Genomic DNA, 23,775 nt, shown 5'->3' on the forward strand with positions numbered 1-23,775 from the left:
ATTTTTGAAAGCTGGCAACATTTTAAAAAAGCAAGTTTAGTTTTTTTATCATTTGCTAAAAACAAATGATTGATTCAATCCTACTCAAAGATCAATTAGATTTGCCTATGGCTGCCTTCCAGGAGTGCCTGGCATGCTCTGGTCCATGGAGTCACGAAGAGTTGGACACGACTAAACAACAACAATGGCTGCCTTCACTTACTGTAATCCAGCTAGGAATTGGCAGTATAATCAACCATGTAAACGCATTCCTAAATCTATATTTGCAAAGAGTTTTGTGACTAGGGTTACTGCTTCCTTTATATTTTCTGATCATTTGTTTAAAATGTAAAACTTTACTTCTACTTTCCATTCAATACTGTCAAAATCTAATATAATTTTTTGATGATACTAATAGCTTGTCTTCTAGTTTCTTGTTTAATCCTGCTATCTTCTGTATGCTTTTTTCTTAAGGCCATTCTACTAGTTTTAAATGGTTATGAGCCACTTCACTTTAACAAAATAAATATGGACACTTTTATACATGACATTAAAAAGCCATTCAAACTTCTTCCCTGCAATTTGACTCATATGTAAATATTGGTAATATGGAATATGAAGCATACAGTAGCATTTTTAAAATCAATTACATTATGATTATGGCAAATGTAGTTTTTACATTAATATAATATGCCTGTTTGGAGTATTTATTTAGTTTATCCCCTTAGACGATATATGTTATTTATTTCACATATGTAGATTCCATCTGTCCTCCAGTGTGAGTGACAATACATTATCACATCTAGTGATAATACTTTGGTACGAGAGATTTTCTCTCAGCACTTAATACTACTGTACTGTACCTGTGTGAAATCGTACAAGTGCAAAAACGTACAAAGCTTAGCTAGGAAAATTTGAATTTTTCAAGTTATGTACAAACACATGCCAGACACCAAGGACACAACTGGATATGTATTTCCAGGGGGTATTTTGGAGATCAGAAGAAAATGAAATACAAAAGCGACAACTTCCTGAAAGGGAATAGCTACAATGACCAAGACAGTGTTGGTGGCAATTCAAACACTGTGGCATTGGCAACCTAGTTTACACACAAAGTGCAAACAAACACTCACGATCTCAATTCAAAACCACGAATGACAGAATTGAATTGCTCTGTGAGGCACTTGAGAAATACCAGATTTACAGCTCACTCTTAATCATGGCCACATTCACATCATATATTTAAAGCACTATGACCAGTGCTTTTTTCTTGGGGAATGCTGGGACACGAATACCCCTAAACATTTTGTGAATCTTTGTCCTTTCGCTGTATTTATTTGAACTATCAAATTGTGATTTTCTTGAGTCAAAACTAGAGTACCCCGAACATTTTTTTTAGGGAAAAAGTACTGACTATGGCACCACAGTCATAGCTTCCCCCCCCCCCCCAAAAAAAAGACTTCTGGAAACTGTAGTTTGCCAAGGGTGCAGAGAGTTGTTTATGAGACACCCCGTTCTCATCAGAAGAACTACAGTTCCCAGAATTCCCTATGGAGAGGAACTGCACCCATAATTCTCTGGGGGAAGCCATAGCTCCTTACAGCGGTACCACGGCGCTTTAAACATATAGCGTGAACGTGGCCCGTGTCTACTCAGAAGCAAGCCCTACTGAGTTTCACGGGGCTGACTTCCAAGTAAGGGGGGGGGGTCAGAACTGCGGTCTTATTACGGCACCGCAGGAACCAGGTGCTTGGATGGGACGCTCCGCGACCCCCGCTGCTCTTCTTCCCGTCGGCTTCGGAGAACTTCCGCCTCAAGCGGCTCAGCAGCCAATCAGCACCTTCACCTGCCCCAAGCTTCGGTCCAATGGCAGGTTCCCTAGAGCCTTCAACTTCGGCCCGCCCCTTCCGGCCCAATCACACGCGGCGATTGGGGTTTCGAGCGAGGGTTTTGGCAAGGAAGGCGGCCAATCGGGGGAAGGGAAATAATCGGGCTCCGGGTCCTCCTCCTCCTCCTCTGGTCCCCGCCCCTTTCCTTCTCGCCTCATCCCCCGTTACCTTGGAACCTGCTGTAAATATCCCGGGACGCGCGAGATGGTGGCGACGCGGCCCCTTTAAGCTGAGCCTCGGCAACCGTCTGGCTCGTGCAAGGGGGTCGAGGAGGCAGGTAAAGCCGGGGCGGGCCGAGGGGCGGGAGGGGGCTGTCTGCGCCTGTTCTTCTTCGGATATATTAGTACCCCCCTTCTCCTCCTCCTCCTCCTAATTCTGAGTGTTGTCAAAAGGCAGCAGTGCAACAACAACAAAAAAGCAACAACGCAAAAAATCCCTATAAAACACCCACCTCCTTCCCTCTTTTGCCAAATGTTTCCCAAAGGCTTAAAGCACCTTAGTGCGAGTGGGCACGAAATAAATCTTTTTGCAGTAGATGAAAGCAAAGGTTTCTGACTCAATTACGCACACACACACAGTGAATATATACTGTATGGATTAGGCTGCAAAAATGAAGAAAAGCTAAAAAGCAAGCCATAATTCTTAACTCCAGTGTAAATTCTGGTGCTGAAAACGCACCCCATGACTCCTAACATGCTCATAGGCACCCTGCTCTTTGAATTCCAAGCTGCAGGTCGTTGATATCTGGTTGGTAAAGCTTGAGGTCCTGGTAAAAAAAATAAAAATACAAAGTGTAGAACCAACAAGCCTCAGGACAACGCACCCCTGCCTCCAGAACTTAACAGGTTTGTTGTAGTATATGTGCTTTCACAAACTATCAGATGTGGGATGAAGACAAATAAATATTTGGAAGCGCATCTGGTGAAGTGGGTGCCAGTCCTTATTTCCATAGTAAAGTTTGCTGGTCCTTAGGGTGCCTCTTTGTTTATTCTTTGTTTGCTGCCACAAACCAACACCTCCATCCCCTTTGGGAACTTGGAGATCTGTGGATAGTATTTTCATTTAATGAAGCAGGACTTCCTTCATGAGTAGACATGCATAGAATTGCACCATTTATTTCTGATCTTGCATATATTAGGGCTGGGGGTTGAATCTCTTGTGTTCCATGGCCTCCTGTTCTCCACGTTTGCAACTCTTTTATCTCCATGTGTGTATATCCGCACAAGCCAACTGAGCATATAACACTTAATGCTTGGGCAGTGTTCACAAAATCCTATTTCTAGCTTATGAAAATTTTCACCACAATAACAGTGCAGTACTATGCTTATTTATTCAGACGTAATTCCCACTGTGTTCAATAGGCATTACTCCCTTGTAAGTGCATTTAAGATATTCAGGGGAAGACTGTTAGTTTTTAAGATAGCCTAAAATGCTTGGCTGTTTTCATTTAATCTCATTTAACCCCCACCATTCCAAAACTAGAAGCTATGGTAAACAAAACCTGCCTGTTTTCATAACTCTTTTTTTACTTTGTGGACAGGTCAATTAGGTACACCCGGTTCAGTACTCCAGAATACATAGAAGCTGTACATTTTTGCCAGCACAGTTATTTGAGGTCTGGTTACTTGTACTATTTTTTATATTCAGAAAATAATAGAGAGAAGATGTGTTAACCATTCATAGGCAGACATTTATGGCACCTGTGCTGCAATCCTAAGCACATATGCTAAGGAGGAAGGCCAACTGAACACAGTGGCACATCATTCCAAGTAAACATGGATTGGATTCACTGGTATTGATGTAAGGAATTGTGCATTTAGATACTGCTATTTCAGAACTTTCTTGTTGAAGCATGTAACTAGATTCGCAACTGTGGATTCTTTATATTGTTGACCATGATGCCATGAATCCCTTGTTTATTTACCATAAAGCTACGTATCTTCTTCTGTCAAATACTGTCAGATACTGGCCTGTATGTATACATATGTTGCAGAATAGTAAAATACTTGTCAAACATTAAAAAATAGATACATAGAATAAACATAAAATGAAACAAAAAGTTTTCAAGCATGTTCACCCAACAACAATAATAAAAAGGACAAATCCTATCTCACCTTTGGCCCTCCAGATGTCAGTGGGCTACAGTTCCTATTGTCCTTCACTGTTGGCTGTGTTGGCTGGGGTTCAGGGAAGGTGGAGTTGGGCAGCATCTGGAGGGCTGCTGGCTCCCCACCCAAATTATTCCAGGAAAACACGGTCTTGTTCCCAGCTTGCATTCACCAGTGAGCTTTCTTCCATTATTTTTGTATGTGAGATGTTTCTGCTTTGGTCACTCATATGCACTCGCTGCCATTAGTGACTATTCAATGTGATGAAATAATTCTGCACCTCACTGCAAGAATTCTTTGTAATCCCTTGCTGTGCCATTCGTCCAATCCTCATACTGTTAAGCCAAGTTGAAGCCCCACTGAAATGCAGTGGTACCTCAGGTTACATACGCTTCAGGTTACCGACTCCGCTAACCCAGAAATATTACTTCAGATTAAGAACTTTGCTTCATGATGAGAACAGAAATCGTGCTCCGGCGGCACAAGTCCCCATTAGCGAAAGTGGTGCTTCAGGTTAAGAACAGTTTCAGGTTAAGAACGGACCTCCAGAACGAATTAAGTACTTAACCCGAGGTACCACTGTAAATGGAGTTTGCATTGGAGTAACAGTCTGAGAATTACAGTGTTACATCCGAAATCCTCAGCTGGGGAGGAGGCATTGATTTTTGATGGGTCAGAATTGCAGGCTGAGGCTGTGATTCTAAGCATACTTGTTACGAAATAAGTTCAATTGAATGTAGTGGGAATTACTTTCAAGTAAACGGAGTAAAGCTACAAGTCAGCTTTGTTCATCATTGACGTCCTGTACTGCAACTTCCTTAAGGAAGAGACTTGGAGTGCCTCATGTTCTCTGTACCTGTGAACATGCATTAGAAAATGAAACCTATGAGGAAAATGGAGATATTAGTTTAATAAGGCCAAAAATAGCCCTTCATGGCTTTTATTAACTATATTGTACTGTTGTTACTTCTATAGACTTAATTTCAGTACATGCATATTACTTGCAAGTAAGTCTGTAAATGACTGGAATTTTGAACAATGTTATCGAAATTGCCAAGGAAATGCAGATAACCTTGAGGATTTAACTTGCGTGTGCTGAAATTAAAATGACTTCATAATTAAATGAAAGTGTTCCATGATAGTTAAAGGCAACGGACCAAGAAGTTTCTTAATTATAAAAGTCCTCATACTTGCTGAAGTAACTCAAATTTCAAAGCAATTCATTAGCCTCTAAAATGAACAGTACTTCTTTAGGATGATGAAATTGCTTACAAGTTGGCAGGGTACCAAGTTGGGCAAAGCTTGGCAGATAATATTCTGGATTTTAAACGGAAAAGAAACCTGTTCCTAATTTATAAAATCCACAATTGTATTGAGTTGGCAAGGACCCTCAAAGACCCTTTTACTGATTTGACCATTTACACTGGTAAATATGCCTGTAACGCCACAGTTGTGTAACAGCAGTGTTTGTTTTGTTATGTGTTGCTGTTGGGTTTGGATTCTCTGCTCCCGTTTGTTCTGCAGTGCTTGTTCTTAAGCCTTAGGACTAGAAGGATACTTTGACAAAATACCACTTGGACTACTTTGTTAATATTTTTCTGTATGTTTCCCTTTGAAAAAATGTAGCGAAAATAGCAAAATTATGTGGGAGCACAGAAGTGGATTGGAAATATGTATTTTCATCATAGCATTTTCTGGCAGCTGTAAGATTCTGGCAGCTGGTGATTTTCTTTTTAACATTTAATTCTCGGTTCAGTTTAATTTCCACATCGGCCATATATGGTGTGTTTGTATGTATACATGTACAAATACATATACATATACAGTCATCAGGGTAGCCAAAGTAGAATAATATGTCTGATCAAATAGTTCAGTAGGAAAATGCCCCTCAATATCAATCACTTTTTTTTCTACCTTTTGCATCACAATATCAATCAATTTATATTAAATGCCCCCCAATATCAATCACTTTCTTTTCTACCTTTTGCATCTTGATTGCATCTTGATTTAGGCTTTCAGTTACACAGATGTTGCTGCCAGCATAATTTTCAAGCTAAAGATTGCATTTGTAACCCCACCCCCAAATTAAAATCAGTCACAAGCTTAAGTAATAAGGAGAATGGGGAAATGCAAGATTGTCCTAGTACTATTGAAAACCTTTCCTTAGCTATCAGAATATTGTCATCTATATCTTTGTTTCCAAAGGCTTCTCCAGTCACAGGTGACATTTTATTTATTTATTTTTTGTTTCATTGATGCTACATTTAATGGTTCTTATTATTTTAATCATTTTCTGCCCTTTGAGTATGTTAATGTTGGGGGAAATACTAATCAATGTGTTTGAACTAAGAAGAGTACTTTTAAATTTGCTTGGAGATACTCATTGCCTATTTCTGTAGCCTCTCAAACTGCATTAGAAAATTCAGTTTAATTCAATATAATCTTACCATATCAGCTGAACAAGGCATACTGTATTTATATACAGGAGTGTGGATATTCATCTAATTAGATTAAAATGTGTTTCTCATATTGGAAAAAATGCTTCTTTTCAATGAAAACACCAATAACGTATTAAAACTAAAATCTCTGCCTATTCTTTTCTGCATAATATACTCACTGAGAAGGACATTCTAGTTTCTACCACTTTGTTTTCCCTAATAAGTGTTTCTTATCAAAATTCCACTGAAAAAGCACAGAGGTTGGACTAATCAAACTACATATTCTGGAGTAGTTCCAAGGACTTCAGTGGGATTTTAGTGATTAAATGGTTTCTGGATCATAGCCAGAATGTGTGGGAGGCTAGAAAGGTGACTCCTGCAGTTACAGGCTAGGGTCATGTGTAGCATGAGATGGTTCACATCTGTGGAAATGAATGGAACGCTAGTTAAGGAGTTCATAACAATAGGAACTTTGAATCCTCTTGCCCTAGGGAATGAAAATAAGCCCTTGAGGGTGAGTGACCCAGGAGCCACGTGGGAGATCCTACTTCTATCCAAAGGAATAAAGTTATGAAGAGAAAAGGATTCATAAAGTTATAGGTTCAGACAGCTGTAAGTATTTTGAGGTTGATTTCATTAGAAATTTTGTAGAATGGTTACTAAAATCATTAATAGGCTAGAGTTCCTTTCCTACAAACTTCTGAATCATTTTGTTCAAATGACAAAGTTTTTAAATAAGATCTTGAACAATATAGAGACATTTTTTTATCATCATCATCATCATCATTGTACCCCACCCATCTGACTGGGTTGCCCCAGGCACTCTGGGTGGCTTCCAGCATATACAAAAACATAATGAAACATTAAACATTAAAAAGCTTCCCTATAAAGGGCTGCCTTCAGATGTCTTCCAAAGGCTGTACAGTATAGGTACTTATCTCCTTGACATCTGATGGGAGGGCATTCTACAGGCCCCACAGGAATTTAGGGTTGAGTCAAGTTGGTGGATCAAGTAGAAGATTTTGAATTTGGGAGGGTTAATTTGTTTTTTAAATTTTGTGTTCTTTTGTTGTTGTAAGCCACTTTGAGACCTACATGGTGAAAAGCAAGGTACATTTAAAAAAAAAATAATGCATGGACATAGGAAGCTGCTTATAATGAATCAAACCCCCGCTCCATTTCTTCAGAGTTTAACACCTGAGCCTACCCTGGGAAATAATTATTTCGCATAACGTTCTGGTCCACATGACACATTAAACTATAGTTAATGTTTAACTATGGCCTAACGTGAAGGAGCAGAATGCTGATGCACACTGTACCAAAGTTCCCACTTTGCTCCTCCTCTTCCTCACCATGTTGTCCTGGGAGCTGCATCCCACAAGCCTGATGATGCCCAAACTCAGGCTCCTGGTGCTTTCCATGATCTTAGGCAGCTTTTTAAACGTATTAGACAAGTTTAGGAGAAATCAGGTGACAGCTGTTAGCCACAATAGCTAAATGAAGCCTCCATATGTTGGAAACACGCCTGGAAAGACCTCCAGCTTCCCAAGACTCCGGGGCATCTCTCCGGTGGTCACACTCTGGCTATAAATCTCCCTCAGTCCAGAGAGACCGGTGATAAGCGACCCCTCCCTCCTGAGAGGAGCACACTCGTCTTCTGGCATCTCATAGCAGAAGAAAGAGTCAATCAGTAGCTCTAGTGTGGTGAGAGAGCCAGTGTGGTGTAGTGGTTAAGAGCGGTAGACTCGTAATCTGGTGAACCGGGTTCGCATCTCCGCTCCTCCACATGCAGCTGCTGGGTGACTTTGGGCTAGTCACACTTCTTTGAAGTCTCTCAGCCCCACTCACCTCAGAGTGTTTGTTGTGGGGGAGGAAGGGAAAGGAGAATGTTAGCCGCTTTGAGACTCCTTCGGGTACTGATAAAGCGGGATATCAAATCCAAACTCCTCCTCCTCCTCTTCATCTTCTTGTCCTTTAAACTACTTTATTTTACAGTCTGTATACAAAGAATCCATCAGCACGTCTTTTCTCTTTGAGCACCAGAACAGAACAGAAAAAACACTTTCAGAAGTGAAACTAACTTCCAACAGTACAGTGGAACCTCGGGTTACATATGCTTCAGGTTACATACGCGTCAGGTTACAGACTCCACTAACCCAGAAATAGTACCTCGGGTTAAGAACTTTGCTTCAGGATGAGAACAGAAATTGTGCTCCGGCGGCACGGCGGCAGCAGGAGGACCCATTAGCTAAAGTGGTGCTTCAGGTTAAGAACAGTTTCAGGTTAAGTACGGACCTCCAGAATGAATTACGTTCTTAACCCGAGGTACCACTGTACTCCAACAGTACTCAGACTTCCTGTCTCACGCTCTCTCAGACACTCACATGATATACACAAACATAGTGCCACTGCTGGAGCTGCACGGATGGATAAAAATCCTAACACCATATTCCAAGGTGCCATACACTGATAACATACAGGACAAAACCTTCGCCTACAGGTCTGGCTTGTGATCTCTCTACAGATCACTAGCAATTGTAAGAAACAAATGCTTGATTTCAACCAGGTCTGGGGAACCTGTGGCCCTCCTGCTGCTGCTGGACTGGGGGTAGATGGGAATTGTAGTCCAGCAACGTATAGCAAGGCCCCAGCCCTGGTCTATATTCACCTTTTGTTGTTGTTGTTGATAGGTTTGCTATTATAATGGTAGGGAAAGTATTCAAAATATAAAAATATCTGATTACCACAATCTTAAATAGTAGCTTATGTAGAGCTTGAAAATGTTCGATTATTCTGAAATCAAACCACCGTACTTTCAATTTTTATAAAATAATGGTTGATGAACAGATGGGTTCTTCTGCTCTGGTTTCCTTGTTTGTTTCCTTGTTTATTTAAACAATCCAGATACCATATCTTTTAAATTATTTTGTTTTCAAGTGATGTAATGCACTACTTCAAACACTTTTTAATTTTTTTTTGTCTCCTCTGCCATGTTACCAAGAATGTCAAAAGTGTACATATTTGACAGCAGCTTTTAATGAACAAGCCAAAACTGCACTTCTCTGATACACACAAACACTAATTTCAGTGTTGGATGCAGAAATAGTTAGCTACTTTTTTGCAAATTATTTTATCTGTTATAAATATGTGTTTGTGGCAGGTGGGTTGTTGTTTTGTTGCTTTTGTTTTAACTATGTATTTGTGCTTTTACCTTGTATTTTTATCTTGTGAACCACCCTGAGATCTTATGATGAAGGGCAGTATTTAATTCTAATAAATAAATAAATTAAAAATAATTTTTAAAAAGTTACAAAATGAAACGCTAAATCACTTCCATTCCCCTCTCTGAATTCAGAAACAAACATACATTCTAAACAAAACTACTGACTGCCAAAGGAAGAGGCGGCAACCCTTCTTCTGAATGTAGGGTAATGATGAATTGGCAAGCAGCCAGCCAGCACTTCCACTGTGACTCTGTGAGCCGTCCTCTGGCAAGATGAATATTCCTTGAGGAAAGGTCTTGAACATTATTTTTATTTAGAATGGGGGAGAGAGGAAGGAGTCTCGATTCTGGACCCAACAGAAAATCAGACAGTGATAAAAGCAGTAACTCTTACTATTCTGACGATGAGTCATCTCACGGCTCTGACCATTCGCCAACGATAAGCACTCAGTCTACAAACGCTGGAGAAAAAAGCAGCAAATCACAGACTTTGAAAAGCCTCGCACATTACCAAGGTAAGTGGTAGGTAAAATACGATTTCTAAGCTAAACTGCAATCCTAAACATATGCGAACGTAAAATAAGTTTTGCTGAACCTTTCCTGCTTGTCTAAGCATAGAAATTATATATATGACTGTAGGTCAAACAATGCTCTATTATTTATAGTCTATTTTTTATATTATAGATTTATAAAAAGTTGTTTTTATTTTTAATAAGAATGAAAAAGAAAAGAGTTTTCTGTCAGTGGGGGGGGGGGGTCCTGTAGTTCCACAACTTCTAAATGAGCAATTGAAACCTAATTCTTCCCTCATTTTGCTGAGGCATTTGCTCAAAAGACTGACCCACTTGCTTCGCAGAGCTGTTCTGGCACCGTTCTCCTTCCTTTCCACTACACAGTTTTTGGTCTGACTTGCTCAGTTGTTGTGCTCTCTTGAGCAGCTAGCCTCTAACTGTGGCTGTGTAGAATCCATTTGGTGCTTCTCTGCTGTTGGAAGGTATCTGACGGGAGAACCGAGAGGGAGGCAATTTTTGGCGATTCCCTTCTCCCCTGCAATCCTTTTTTTTTTTTTTTAATAAATATTTTATTCATTTTTGCATAAAAGACAACAAAGCAAAACAAAAGCAACAAACAATACACCAAAAACATACAGAATTACACAAACATAACATACTACAAACAACAGAAATAAAAACAATCTTATCTTCATATTGAGCTTGCATTAACTTGTTTCTCTGACTTCCCCGAGTCTCCCTTCCCTGTATTCCAATTCATACAATTAAACAACAAATCCCTTCCCTCTGTCATAATTAACCTCCTTTCTGATTTGAATGTCTTAATATAGCTTATTCAATGCTTAGAACTTAGAATGTTGGGTCTTCTGATCCTTAAAATTTTACTCCAATAACCTTATACATTCAATCTGATGTTATTTTAACATTCATTAATCTTGTAGTGTTTCTGTAAATAGTCTTTAAATTTCTTCCAATCTTCCTCCACCGTCTCTTCACCCTGGTCTCTGATTCTGCCAGTCATTTCTGCGGATTCCATATAGTCCATGACTTTCATCTGCCACCTTCTCCCCTGCAATCCAACCCTGCTTGCCCAATATCTTCTCTAGAAAGTTGGAGGACTTTGGAGCAGATTTGGGGAGCTAAGTGCCGGGGGGGCTGGCTGGACGAATCTCTGAAAACTGCCTCCTTCACCTTCCATCAGTAGAGGCACAACAGTAGGATATTTCCGTATTACCCACTCTTGAGGTGATTTGCTGGGATCAAAACACCTTTAAAATAGATCTCCAGAAGTAATATTCAAAGTTTGCTAAACCAGTTTTGCTATACAGCTATCTTTTTCTCTGGAAATAGAGCTGAAATTGTGTGTTTAATGTCTTAGATGTGGTACAGAACTTTTGTTGCCTGTTCCTAAGGGACATGCCTATAACATGCCTGCAAGGAGAGCTCTTGTGTGTCTTAGAAGTATAGCGGTGGGTTGTTGATTTTCATTGTAACGCCAACATCTTCTTTTCTTGCAGGCACTAAGCAAATTGCCTCTAAATATGCGCCCAGCAAAAGAGGGATCCGCTGGGGGTTTCGCTCCCAGAGCCTCAACAGGGAGTCTCCTGCCAAAGATATTAGCCTAGTTACAAAAAGAGTTCTTTCTGCCAGGTTGCTGAAAATCAACGAGCTCCGTAATGAGCTGACGGAACTGCATGTCAAGCTCGATGAGCTTCAGAAAGAGAACAGGGCGCTCAAGCGTCTTCAGTACAGGCACGAGAAAGCCCTGCATAAGTTTGAGGACACCGAAAACGAAATCTCTCAGCTCCTGGCACGGCACAGTGACGAGATGAGGATCCTGAGGGAGCGCTTGAGACGATCTCAAGAAAGAGAACAAACGACGGAGCGGAAACTCCGGGCTTCGGAGGAGGAGCTGTACAAGGCCAAAAGCAACTTGCAAAAATTGAGAAGGCTTGCTGAAGACAGGCACCTCCCGGAACGCGACGAGCTGGCTAAGAAGCTGGCTTTAGCAGAAAACAGGCTGGATGACACTGAGAAGAGAATTAAGGTAGGGGACGGGGGACGACGACACACAAACTACTTCTTATCATTCTTAATAAATTTCTCATTGCATAGGATTGCATATATAGAAATAGCCAAGCCGTTGTTGGCAAAAGTATAGCAGAGAGTGGGGGAAAGAAATGCAATGTAGAAATACTGTATATACCCGAGTATAAGCCGAGGCACCTAATTTTACCACAAAAAAATTGGGAAAACTTGTTGACTCGAGTATAAGCTGGTTCACCACACCACAAACCTCTCCCTGCCCAGCCCCTCCTGTCCCCCTGCCTTCCTAGGGTGCTGCTGAGAGGCAGAGGCTGGTGGCGGCAGCGGCGGAGGAAGAACAAGCAGCCCGAAAGGGCTCCTTTTGGGCTGCTTGTTCCTCCTCCTCCACCTTTGCCACTGTCGGAAATGCGCTTAGGTGGAACCCTCACTCGAGTATAAGCCAAGGGGGGCTTTTTCAACATAAAAAATGTGCTGAAAAAGTCGGCTTATATACATGAGTATATATGGTAAATATAGTAAATGCTAATTTCACCAATAATTATGCTCCACCAATCATTAATGCTGTTGTTATTCACAACGTCTTGAAATCTCAACGACTGCATTCCTATATTTACTTACCTGGGAACAATACTCCGGTGTATTCAGTGGGATTTGCTTCTAAATATAAATCAATAAAGTAAGTAAGTAGGTATGTATAGGACTGCATAATAGATAAAGGGAACCTCTTTATCCATCTTTCCATTTTATTTACTGGGTTGGATCGTAAGATCCTGTGAGCAGAGTTCCCCTCATGATGTGACTCACCCATTGCTTGCTACTGGAAGACAGAGAGGCATATTTTTTTTGCCAGTTGTCCATCTCCCCCATCCTTGTGTCCTCTTGCCCCCCCCAAAAAGAAGAGAAGAAGAAGAAGAGTTTGGATTTGATATCCCGCCTTTCACTCCCCTTCAGGAGTCTCAAAGCGGCTAACATTCTCCTTTCCCTTCCTCCCCCACAACAAACACTCTGTGAGGTGAAGGAGGCTGAGAGACTTCAGAGAAGTGTGACTGGCCCAAGGTCACCCAGCAGCTGCATGTGGAGGAGCGGAGACGCGAACCCGGTTCCCCAGATTACGAGACTACTGCTCTCAACCACTACACCACACTGGCTCTCAAACTTTCTCTGGGTTTGGAGTCCTCTGGAACACCATGAAGGATGGGCAGCTGGCTAAAATTGCCTCCCCACCTTCCCTCTGTAGATCCCTCTACTGAATCAAAGGTCCCTTCCATTCATGAAAGTGCCTCTTCGATGAACAGAATGGCACCTTTGGATCTGACCTTAGTTGTTGAATTAAAGATTTAAACAAAGTATAATTTTACAAAAGCTTAATTAATGGGATGAACAAAGTCTTTGAAGATATGTTGGTTTCCTGCTGCTGCTTTTTATGAAGCTGTTTATGATGATGATTAAATTACTGTTGATAGTTTGTTTCATTTCATTGTCAGGATTTTTTCCCTTTTGTTCTATATTTTTATGCATAAGCTGCCTTGAGTTTGATTTTTCTCATAGGAAAGCAGGATGAAAATGTTGAGATAAATAAAATATAAGTAAAATGAAATAACATACCAATGTGTAAAATAAATGGGCAAGATTCCTTGCACCATCATGAAGATTGGTGTTGAGGAAGGTCCTGTGCCCAAGGGTTGACAACCAAGAACCTGTCACAGTGGCCCCCCTCTCTCGTTAAATAATTATTTCATGTTGTCCAAGTTTGGAAAATTAACAGCCATTTGGAGAAATTGATATTTCTGATATATTCAATCGTAGGACTTGGAGAAGAACCTTGACCTCAGTAATAGTAGTTTCCAAAGGCAGTTGCATTCTGAGAAAAAGAAATTATGTGATGCCCAAGAAGAAAATAAAGTTCTCCAAGAGGAAGTCCAACGGCTAGGTCAAAAATTAAAGGTAAAAACTGCAACTTTTCTTGAATAGAACAGCCTTAGCACATGATTTTCCAGGACCAAGATAGACCCACTGGTGGCCCAGGAGTTGCATTGGGACTGCACCATGGTAGTATTTTGAGCTTTAACCAAATGGATGGCATGGTTATGCATTTGAATAATGTGATGTATATTCCAAAACACCCCACAGCACAGACGCCACAGTAATGGCAGTCTAAATGAGCTGCAGTTGGTTGTAGAGAATCTGCCTAGGCACTCCAGTGGGTGTCGGACACAGACTGGGGACTACAGCTAAAGAGATTATAAAGTTGCTGTACTGTGCTAAAAAAAAAGTCACTTCTTCGGAGCATTGCTCAGCAGCGTGCATTCTACCCAAGCACATGGAGAAAAGCTATTCCACGGAAGTGTTTGTGTGTCATTATGCACCCTGCTCATGTGACTTCCATTGTCATAACTGTGACTGCAGCATTCATGAACAGGATTTGAGTGTTTCTCAAGTGTTGAGTGAATAAGTTTGCAGTGGCAACTCCTGTTAGGGGGCTGCAATGAGTGAATTCCTAAAAGCATTCTTGTCTTTCATAGTTGTATGTTTCTTCATTGAAGCAAACATATTGCAAGATGAATGTTGTCGTTTCAACATGGCTTGGATCAGGAGTTGCATCAACCATAATACTTTGGCTAGTGCTACATAAATAAAATTATGTAAAATAAGATAAGAATATTATTATTATTATTATTATTACTGAATGCTCTCCCATCAGATGTCAAGGAGACAAGTAGCTATACTACCTTTAGAAGACATCTGAAGGCAGCCCTGTTTTAATGTTTAATGTTTTGTTACGCTTTTATATATGTTGGAAGCCACCCAGAGTGGCTAGGGCAACCCAAACAGTTGAGTAGGGTACAAATTGTTGTTGCTGTATTGTCCTTTATAGGCAAATTTGCTCATTTTACACCTCCAGTTGTGTCTTCATTGTATGTCAGGAGGTAAAGCACATTGTAAAGCAAGACTTGCAAAATAATTGTTATAGACGCTGAAAAGCAAATATTTTTAGTACATAACTTTTTTGAAGATCGTATCTAGAAATTCTGTAAAACAAGGAAAGTGAAAAACTGTTTCTGATTAGCCTTTTGACAATTCACATTTTTTTATTAGGAAAAAGAAAGAGAACTGGATGCAAGAAATATATATGCTAATCGGATGTTAAAGGTTTCACCCAAAAAAGATGTTGATTCTGCACCAAGGAAAAAAGGTAAACGCTTTCTGGAAAGTTTTATAAGCAAATCTATTGGACAAGCTGGGGTCCTATAATTGGACAATTCAGGGGTCATATAAGTCAATAATGATCAACGCCTCCAGTATTTCTGGAATTTTGACCCCACAATTTATCCTTTCAATGTTTAGGTGTTTTTTTAATCAAAATGATATTTATCCTGAAGTGGCACAATTAAAAATTCAATGAATGTCATTGTATGGCAAGAATATACTTAAAAGAAGAATGAAGTCTAGTGTGGTAATGAATGAGATGGGCTGACACATCAAGAGGTTTGAGTTTTGAATACATTGGTTTTGATAGGGAATGAAAACTAGCCTCCAAAGATATGTAACTTTTCCCCTTTATAGCTCCAAATTCCATTATACATTTTCTAATATGTGGGCTTTGAGTTGTATCCAGTGGTGTTGCTCAGCTAAGGCTTCCATCAGTGGAACAGTGAGAGAACCAACTTTGGGTGATTCCTCCTTCTCCCTGCAAAACCCTTCATCTGCCCTGGGGGGTCCCCCAACACTCTACAGCAGATTTTTGGGAGAGGGGGGTGTACCTGAAAATTGCTCCCCTTATTCCACAGACAGACGCCTGACTATCAGGTTAGTACAGTTGTACCTTGGATCTCAAACGCCCTGGAACTTGGATGTTTTGGCTCTCAAACGCTGCAAACCTAGAAGTGAGTGTTCCAGTTTGTGAACGTTCTTTGGACCCAGATGTCTGACAGGGCTTCCGTGGCTTCCGATTGGCTGCAGGAGCTTCCTGCAGCCAATCAGAAGCTGCGCTTTGGTTTCCAAACGTTTTGGAAGTCGAACGGACTTCCGGAATGGATTCCGTTCTACTTCCAAGGTATGACTGTATATGTTTAAGACCTTCAGATGACTAAGGAAACACGGGCCTTCATGTTAGACTGTTTAAAATTAATCTATTTTAAAAGTGATGTGAATTGAGCATTCATCTATTTACAGCTTCTAATAAGAATACTAAACAGATAACAAAAGGAGTCCAGACTACTGGATGCTCTTCCCCAGTAGAGTTTCCTCAACCACCAGACTTTATTTCTGATGGAATACCAGAGGAAAAGGAAGATGATGCACATCTCAGAATGGTGAGTTTAGCCCGCATTCTGCAAATCACTGTTCCCAGTGCAATAAGGATAAGTTCCTAAAGGGTGGTTGAAAATGAGCCTTGTTATCCTTTGTACCTGGGGTGAAGGTAACGCAGACTGAAAGTATGAGTTTGTTAACGAGAGGACTCCCAAACAGTGTAAAGGACAAATTCAGGATTGGTCCAGTCTCCAAGGGTCACCTGCTAGTGGTGGACATGGCCAAAAGGAGCTGTGCCCTCTCATAGACATGCCCCACGCATACAGCTCAGAGCATACATTTTCCTTCACACACACGTAGGCACAGAGGCCTCTCTCTCATGCACATACCACACTCATCTCCATCCCATCACTGGGCTCAGAGAAGATGTTTAAACCTGCTCTCTGCCCAGCACTGAGCTGAAGAAGGAAGATTGGAGCTGGCTGACCACTTTAAAAGCCTTGTGCAGTGAGGGAGCTCATCCAGCCTCTGGGTTGTGCATTCAGCACCCTTACACTGATTGGGGGAGAATAATAATAACTGAATGTTTGGATTAGATATAATCCTCTGCCTTGTTTCTGAGGAAATGCCCTGGAGTTCACAGGTTTTTGCCCCCCCCCCAACCCCCCACCCCCAAAAAACCATTTTCATGTGTGATACAGATACTGAAAATGTTATCACTGCCTTCAGGATGTTGTACTGTGGGATGGAGGAGAACATGGGTGGGGAAGCAAAAGGGGATGGACAGAGCACACTGCATATTAGAGAACAGAAAATGAAAGAGAGACTGTCCCATCTCTTTTTTCCCATAGGCTCTTACGTGTACCATGTCAGTGTTTGAATTCTCCTTTCAAAACTGACTCCAGGAGCAATGAGCTGGAGCTGTTTTATGTTTTTAAAAAAACCACTGCTGTCTATTTTGATGCTACAGTGGTATATAAATATATAAATTAGTGTTGTGAGCACGTCCAGTGGTAAGTGAGTGGAGGATTTGCCCTGAAGAAACAGTCGGTTTGGGGGAAAGTTGAACAGTCTGTTTCTTAACTGTTTCCCCTGTGATGTCTTTTATTTGTTTTGAGGATCAGGCTCTGTGCAGCTATGATATGATGCCAAATCTTCCATTAGTGGAAATTAATATAATGCCATTGAATCTACTGGCTATAGCATATCCTTCTCCAAATAGCTTTTTTTAAAAAAAATAAAATCCTTCAGGCAGCATTCACCTAACCAGACCTGTCAAGGGAAGCCCTGCACAAGGACTTCCGCTTGCTCAATGGGGCTTCTCCCCTCTCCTCCCTTGCTCCTGTGCCCTAAAAATTGGTTTTGCAAGGGCACACAAGGGAGGGGGTACTGTTTGATCAGGCACGCCTACACAGATGGAACAACAGGAAGAATGTGATGTTATATTCCCCTCCTTCAATTCTATATTTAAAACTTCCTTCAGGAACAGTCAATTAAAGACTGGAAAGAACAAACAGAACGCTTCAAGGAAGAGCAGAGCAGAGAAAGAGAGGAAAGACTGAAAAGTGATCAAGAACTGCAGGCCTTGGAAGAGAGAGCCAAGAAACTAAGAGATGGTAAGAAAATGCACTTAAATTTGCAACCGGAGGCTGCCATCCTATCCACTTTTCACTTGGAAGTAAGGCTCTGTGGACTGAATAAGACTTACTGCTTACTCTGAGTAAACATGTACATGATTGTGCTTTCTTTTAGTAGGCAGGATATTAATTCATATGTGAAACACTTCTTGCTAGTAAGCATAGGGAAAATTTATTTTTCTTGAAGAAAATAAAACGTGTGATTCTTAGTATTTATTGGCTGTGCTGCTTGTGAAAAGATTATGGGCTGTGTTCAAAATAGTCCTCTTTGCGGGCGGAACAACATATGCCGTGCAGTGGGGCTTGTTTTTCCTCCCCCCGCCCCCTGCATACCTTCCAAATCTGTTCTGATCTATTCTTTGAGGTAGATTTGTGGACAACACAGAGTACATACAAGGAGGAGGGAGCCCTATTTTACCAGCAGAAGTCATTCTGCTCACACATTTTTTTAGCCCTGTTCCTTCTCAGATTATACTGAGTTCTCATCTTCTGCATTTATTTAAAGGAGTGCAAAAAGGTAAATAAACATGCCATTAACATTTTGTTTTTTCATTTCATACAAGAATTGTCCTTTGGAATTATATTTCCCTTTAGAAAGGGTAGTGTTAAGCTTCAATACAGGAAACTTGTGTTTTTTGTGCATTGTGGAGGGATGTTTTTATCAACAGTGACAGGTGAGTTGTTTCAGTACCAACAGTCTAGGTCACTGCATTTGTGGAACAATTTTGCTCCAGTTTTCAGTTTATGCGTGTACAGTGCCACTGAAGTCAAACCTGAGAAATGTGTGCAGAACCAAGTGCAATTATTGGTTGTGGGAGGCTATCAGGCATGGCGAAGCCCACGTATGTTCCCCATACCTGCTGTGTCATGGCACATGGGCTCAAGCATGTTTAACTAAACATGGGGTTCCAACCTCACTGCACAATTCTCAAAAATCAACCAAAACTCCAATAAAAAAGTAGAGCTGGGGGGGGGGGGTGAGCTTCATATGATGTTAAGTTTTCAAGTGGAAATAGTATTTCACCTGGTTCACAGAGTAAATAGAGTTCTTTTGCATTTGAACTCTGAACTCTCATCAGCCCCAACCAGGATTGACAATGGTCAGAGATGTTGGCAGTTGAAATCCAACAATTCCTGCAGGGCCACAGGCTCCTCATCCCTGAGCTGTAGGGATAGTTGTAGATCATTTGCAAAAGCTTGATGGTGACAACATCAGTCAACACTGAGCTTTATATAATTGTTTGAACTCAAAGGGGAATGGAATTCTGTAAAATAAGCAAGTACGCCTTGGGTTATGTATAAACCAAGAATGTGTTTCATTGTAAGCCATTCACAAAGGTGACTAACATAATAATATATCATTCTAAGTCAATGTTGTTGATGCTTTAACCCACAGAATGGGAAAAGGAAGAATCTGAGAGAAAAAAGAGGGAAAATAGTCTTCTGCTGGAAAAAGAAGAAAAAGCAAAAATGGAGACAGACATATATAGTTTGGGAAATGGGATGCAAAATAATGAAAGTGAAGAAGAGGAAAGACGGAAGGCAATTCTGCTTTCTAAGATGTATGAAATTGACAAGGAAACGCAGATCAATATAAAAGTTACTTCACAGGAGCACACTTCGGAGACGGTAACTATACCATATTCCTTGGAAAAAAGTAAGAGGCCGTACCAGAGCTCAGAAGCAACTGAGAAATTATTCAATGGTTTTCTGGAATACGGCCAGCACAATACGGCTACGAAAGGAGAAATCCAGAAACAGCAAAATATAGAGACCACAAGCCCAAGCAGCAATTTGACATTTGGTTGCTATGTACCTTCTTTTGGGAAAGTATCAGGGAGGCCAAGTTGGGCTAATCAAAAAAGCGACTTCATTGACGAACCCACTAAGGAAGACTTGGGTCTCCACACGAAGAGAGATAAAAAGGCCAACTTAATGGAACAGCTGTTTGGAAGCGGTGCCAGCACCATCACTCCGCCTAAGAAAAATGATTTGGGTACTTTCCGACAAGACAGCGGCCCAAACAATGGTTTCCAGGATAAAGGCTCTACGGTCAATGTAAAAGACGACGGCGATCTTTTCTTCAGTGAAGGGAAAAACTTCAATCCCAAAAGGCACCGACTGCAGCACACAGCAAGCAGACCAGCAGTGAAGGCTTTTGATTACTTGGAAGACGAGATTGAGGAAGTACTGTTGCAATGATTATATTCTGCAAAAGTCCGTATGTGTAAAGAGTACATGTATTTAATGCGCTATTTATAGTTTTAAAAACTTTTCAGATATCGTTATAAATATGAAGTGACTGAAAATATATACGTGGGGGAAACTGGGATATGTAGCCTGATGTGTCATCAAGAACGCAGCTTTTTTTATCTAGGGTGCCCTAAGCAATTGAATGTGGTGACTGATAGAGGTATACCAATCTGTTGGGTTTCTTAGCACAATCCTACCCAGTCTATTCACTCTTCTCTGCCCGCCCACCTTCATAATAATCTCCCCATTTTCTCTAGATATTTTCCATCCTTCAGTTTTAAATGTACACAGCTTGGTGGCACAGTGAGTCAGGGTGCTTCTGCGTGACATCATTAGCGATACATTTTGCATGTGGCCACAAAAAGAAATAGCCGAAGTTCCTTTCTCCCCCCCCCCCCAAAGTAATAAAGTAGTTTCCATCACTACTCTTCTTTACATTGTTTCTCTAGGGCTACAAATGACTTTAACCAGTTCTGAGGGCAATTTTAATCCTTCCCCTGTACCATCAGGGAAGGGAGTCTCTGCTATGGGGAGTCTCCCAAGTAGTATAGTTTCAATACAGCAGAGGTTAAATGCAAACATTTCACTGAACTAAGAAATGAGAACAATTCAAAGGAGACGGCATATTATGACTTTTCAACCCATCAGCTTGTTCATCTGGTCTTGCATAATAAGCCTAAATATTGAGAAAAGCAATACCGATGCTATTTTTCTTATAATAGAAGGGAATCTGATTTTGTCATTCAGTCAAATAGAATGTAGGACTTGATGGGACTCCAGATAATTTCGTAATTTCTCACCACCTGTTGGAATGCGTATGAGAAAATGGTTTAATGGTGAAGTGAAAAAGTGTTGCCACATTTTAGGTTAACCTAGCACTTGCTTAATTTGTCATCAGCCACACTCCGGCATATCACACCAATCCCATTAACAAGCCTTCTCTGTTGTAAATGGGCTGCAGATTGCAGCCATGAGCACAATCCACTTAATGAAGTGGACTTGTCCGACACAACCTTGTGCAGTTGTTCTTAGTGGATTTGTTAAACAATGCCTGATGTGATATCCAGTGGTGGCTGTCAGAGGATGGAAGAGAATTAGTCAATGGAACTGGAAGGAAGGCAATTATTTGCAGTCCACTTCTCTTGTACAGTACACAGCTCTCCTTCTAAATCTGTTCCAGGGCATCCTCCAACCCCCCTGGAGCAGACTTCAGGACGGCACTGAAAGGGCTACAAGTGACTGCTGAAAATTGCTTCTGTCCTCTTTCTAACAGATTCCTTTCCATCAGCAGGCGGTTAGCCTGCAATGCCATAATGGAAAATACTATAATATTTGAGCAAATAAATGGGATTTGTTTTAATAGTTTTTGTTCACTTTCAAAACTTTAATGTAATGTTTATATGAGACTTAGGAAGATCTAGTGCTATGGCTGGTAAAAATGTACATTTGGCTGTGTCACTTAGTTTTAATTGCAGTTCTTTGGTTGTGTAAAATGCTCCGTTCATACTACTTATATGGAACATTTTGAATAGGAAGCAATCTAAAAACATCAGCAAAAGAATTGGTTAGCAGCAGTCCAGATCTCAACTTAAATACATCTGTTGGACTTGCACTATTGTCCAGCTAAAGCAAAGCACCAACTTCACCTTTTGGGGCTGTTTTTATTTTGGCTATAGACAATTGTCCCAATCTAGAGAACATAGTTGAGTTGGGTCAGATCCACATAAAGTGCAAAAAGCTGTTGAGAGATGAAAAATAGCCTGTTCACTTTGGTGTGCATGTAGAACTCTGCCACCCTAAAGCTTTTGATCTCCTTAGGCCTGTCAGAGGCTTTATGAGCACTTGCAGTTGAGTCTCCTAGCGGTGATAAGGAGGATGCTTCAGCCTCTGATGGCAACTGTTGAGTAGGAGAGAGGGACAGGGACTAAAACTAGGTGCCTCTGTGGCCCCGCTCCCCTTGCATGCATCCATCTAAACAGATAACTCAAGCTGTCAGTGACTTTGCTGGGGCAAGAGATATTGAGTAAGTGCTCACAGACAGACGAAAGGAATACTGGTGTTCTAGAATGAGGTTAAAGGCAATGCACAGAAGAAAAACACTATCATTTGCTACAGAATCAAATTAGGAAACAATTCCACAGTGAGAAACAGTAACTGTCCATTTGGTTCATGGCTATTACACTATGTAGCTACCAGTTGCCATTTTCATTTTTGCTGGCTAACCTGGATTTTTTAGAGATGCCATCTTTGCTTGACGCAAGTTGTGGGTCCATACAGCTCCAAAGTACCCTCTGGTTTTTGCCAATCTCCTCAGCTACTAGTTTAGTTGCCAGGCTTTTTGAAACCTTGTGGGAAAGACCACAGCGGATTTTGGGGGCAGCGCAAATAGCTATTGTGGAGGTTTGATTTTAGTATTCTGCTCTGCGATATAGATGGAGCTTGACCATTTCAAAGTTTCCAGTCGGAATCTCAGCAGACGTTGTAAGTCCATCTTGACATTTGTTTGTGATCCGCCTGTGAGAGCTGGTGGGAACTTTTGACAAGTGTTTCGCTGTGGTCTTCCACGTGTCACCTGTTGGCACCCCCTTGTGCAGCAGCTTCAGGGTCCCAACAGCTGACGTGTGGCCTGTAGCCTCGAGAGGGAGCTTCTTAGCTCTGAAAACCTTTTGCATTTCTAATGCAACACTAAAGGGCGATAATGTTTTTTCTTGTAATATAAAACAAAGCATTTTTATGATTCAGAAGAAAATAGTATGTATTTTAAAAGAATTGTTTTAGAGCTAATGCTATAAAAATATTACCATCTGTACTGATTTTTAATATCTATTTATTATGTAATGTTTAATTTGTTTTTATAACTTTATATTTTGTGTCAAAAGTTCTACCTTGGAACAATGCTTGGGTGTTTTTTTTAAACAGAATGATTTATATTAAAATATTTCTGTGATGGGTTTGTGTAGATCATATCTGTTTCCAAAAAAAAAGAAAAAGTGTTTAGACCTCTCCATACCTTTCCCACCTTATTCAAAGTTTGGGGTGGGTTACGTTAAGACTTTACATAATAACAGTCCTATGTGATCAGGCTGAAACAGTATGAAACGCCAACATTCTACTTCCAACGCTGATGCCCTCCTGTACATTTCTGTCTCTGACATCTTTTAATTTTACTAATGAAACCATTTTTCACTGAAAAAGCATGTAAAGATTCCTTTCACCACACATGAGATACCAGTTGGTTGCAGAGGTATGAAAAGAATTGTGCTGCTGCACATGCATAAAATGCCAACATAGCATATCTCTCAAAAGTCAAAATTCTGACTTCTGAAATAGGCACGTGCCATATTTTGTTCATTTTCTAATGGCTTATTCTAATTTACTTATTAGAAGAAAATATCCTTTCACTTTTACTGACCCCCTTTATTCCTAACACAAAGCTTCT

General features: G+C 40.7%; 1 protein-coding gene across 4 annotated transcripts; it reads left to right on the forward strand.

Moving 5' to 3' along the window:
* The first annotated feature begins 1,496 nt into the window (after positions 1-1,496).
* On the forward strand, positions 1,497-23,283 carry LCA5 (lebercilin LCA5). 4 transcript variants are annotated; one of them, XM_083431170.1, is made up of 9 exons: positions 1,497-2,145; positions 6,906-7,026; positions 9,956-10,152; positions 11,667-12,196; positions 14,002-14,139; positions 15,292-15,388; positions 16,369-16,508; positions 17,930-18,062; positions 19,480-23,283. In XM_083431170.1, exons 3-9 carry the CDS (start codon positions 9,957-9,959, stop codon positions 20,283-20,285), a joined length of 2,040 nt encoding a protein of 679 aa, XP_083287296.1. In that variant the 5' UTR covers positions 1,497-2,145; positions 6,906-7,026; position 9,956; the 3' UTR covers positions 20,286-23,283. The 4 variants fall into 4 exon arrangements, with proteins under 4 accessions (XP_083287296.1, XP_083287293.1, XP_083287294.1 ...); XM_083431167.1 differs by having other exon boundaries at positions 1,499-2,145; positions 9,770-10,152; XM_083431169.1 differs by lacking the exon at positions 1,497-2,145 and adding an exon at positions 2,596-2,713 and having other exon boundaries at positions 9,770-10,152.
* Positions 23,284-23,775: the final 492 nt, after the last annotated feature.

This window comes from Podarcis tiliguerta, assembly GCF_965153285.1.
Source record: "Podarcis tiliguerta genome assembly, chromosome: 3".
NCBI lineage: Eukaryota > Metazoa > Chordata > Lepidosauria > Squamata > Lacertidae > Podarcis > Podarcis tiliguerta.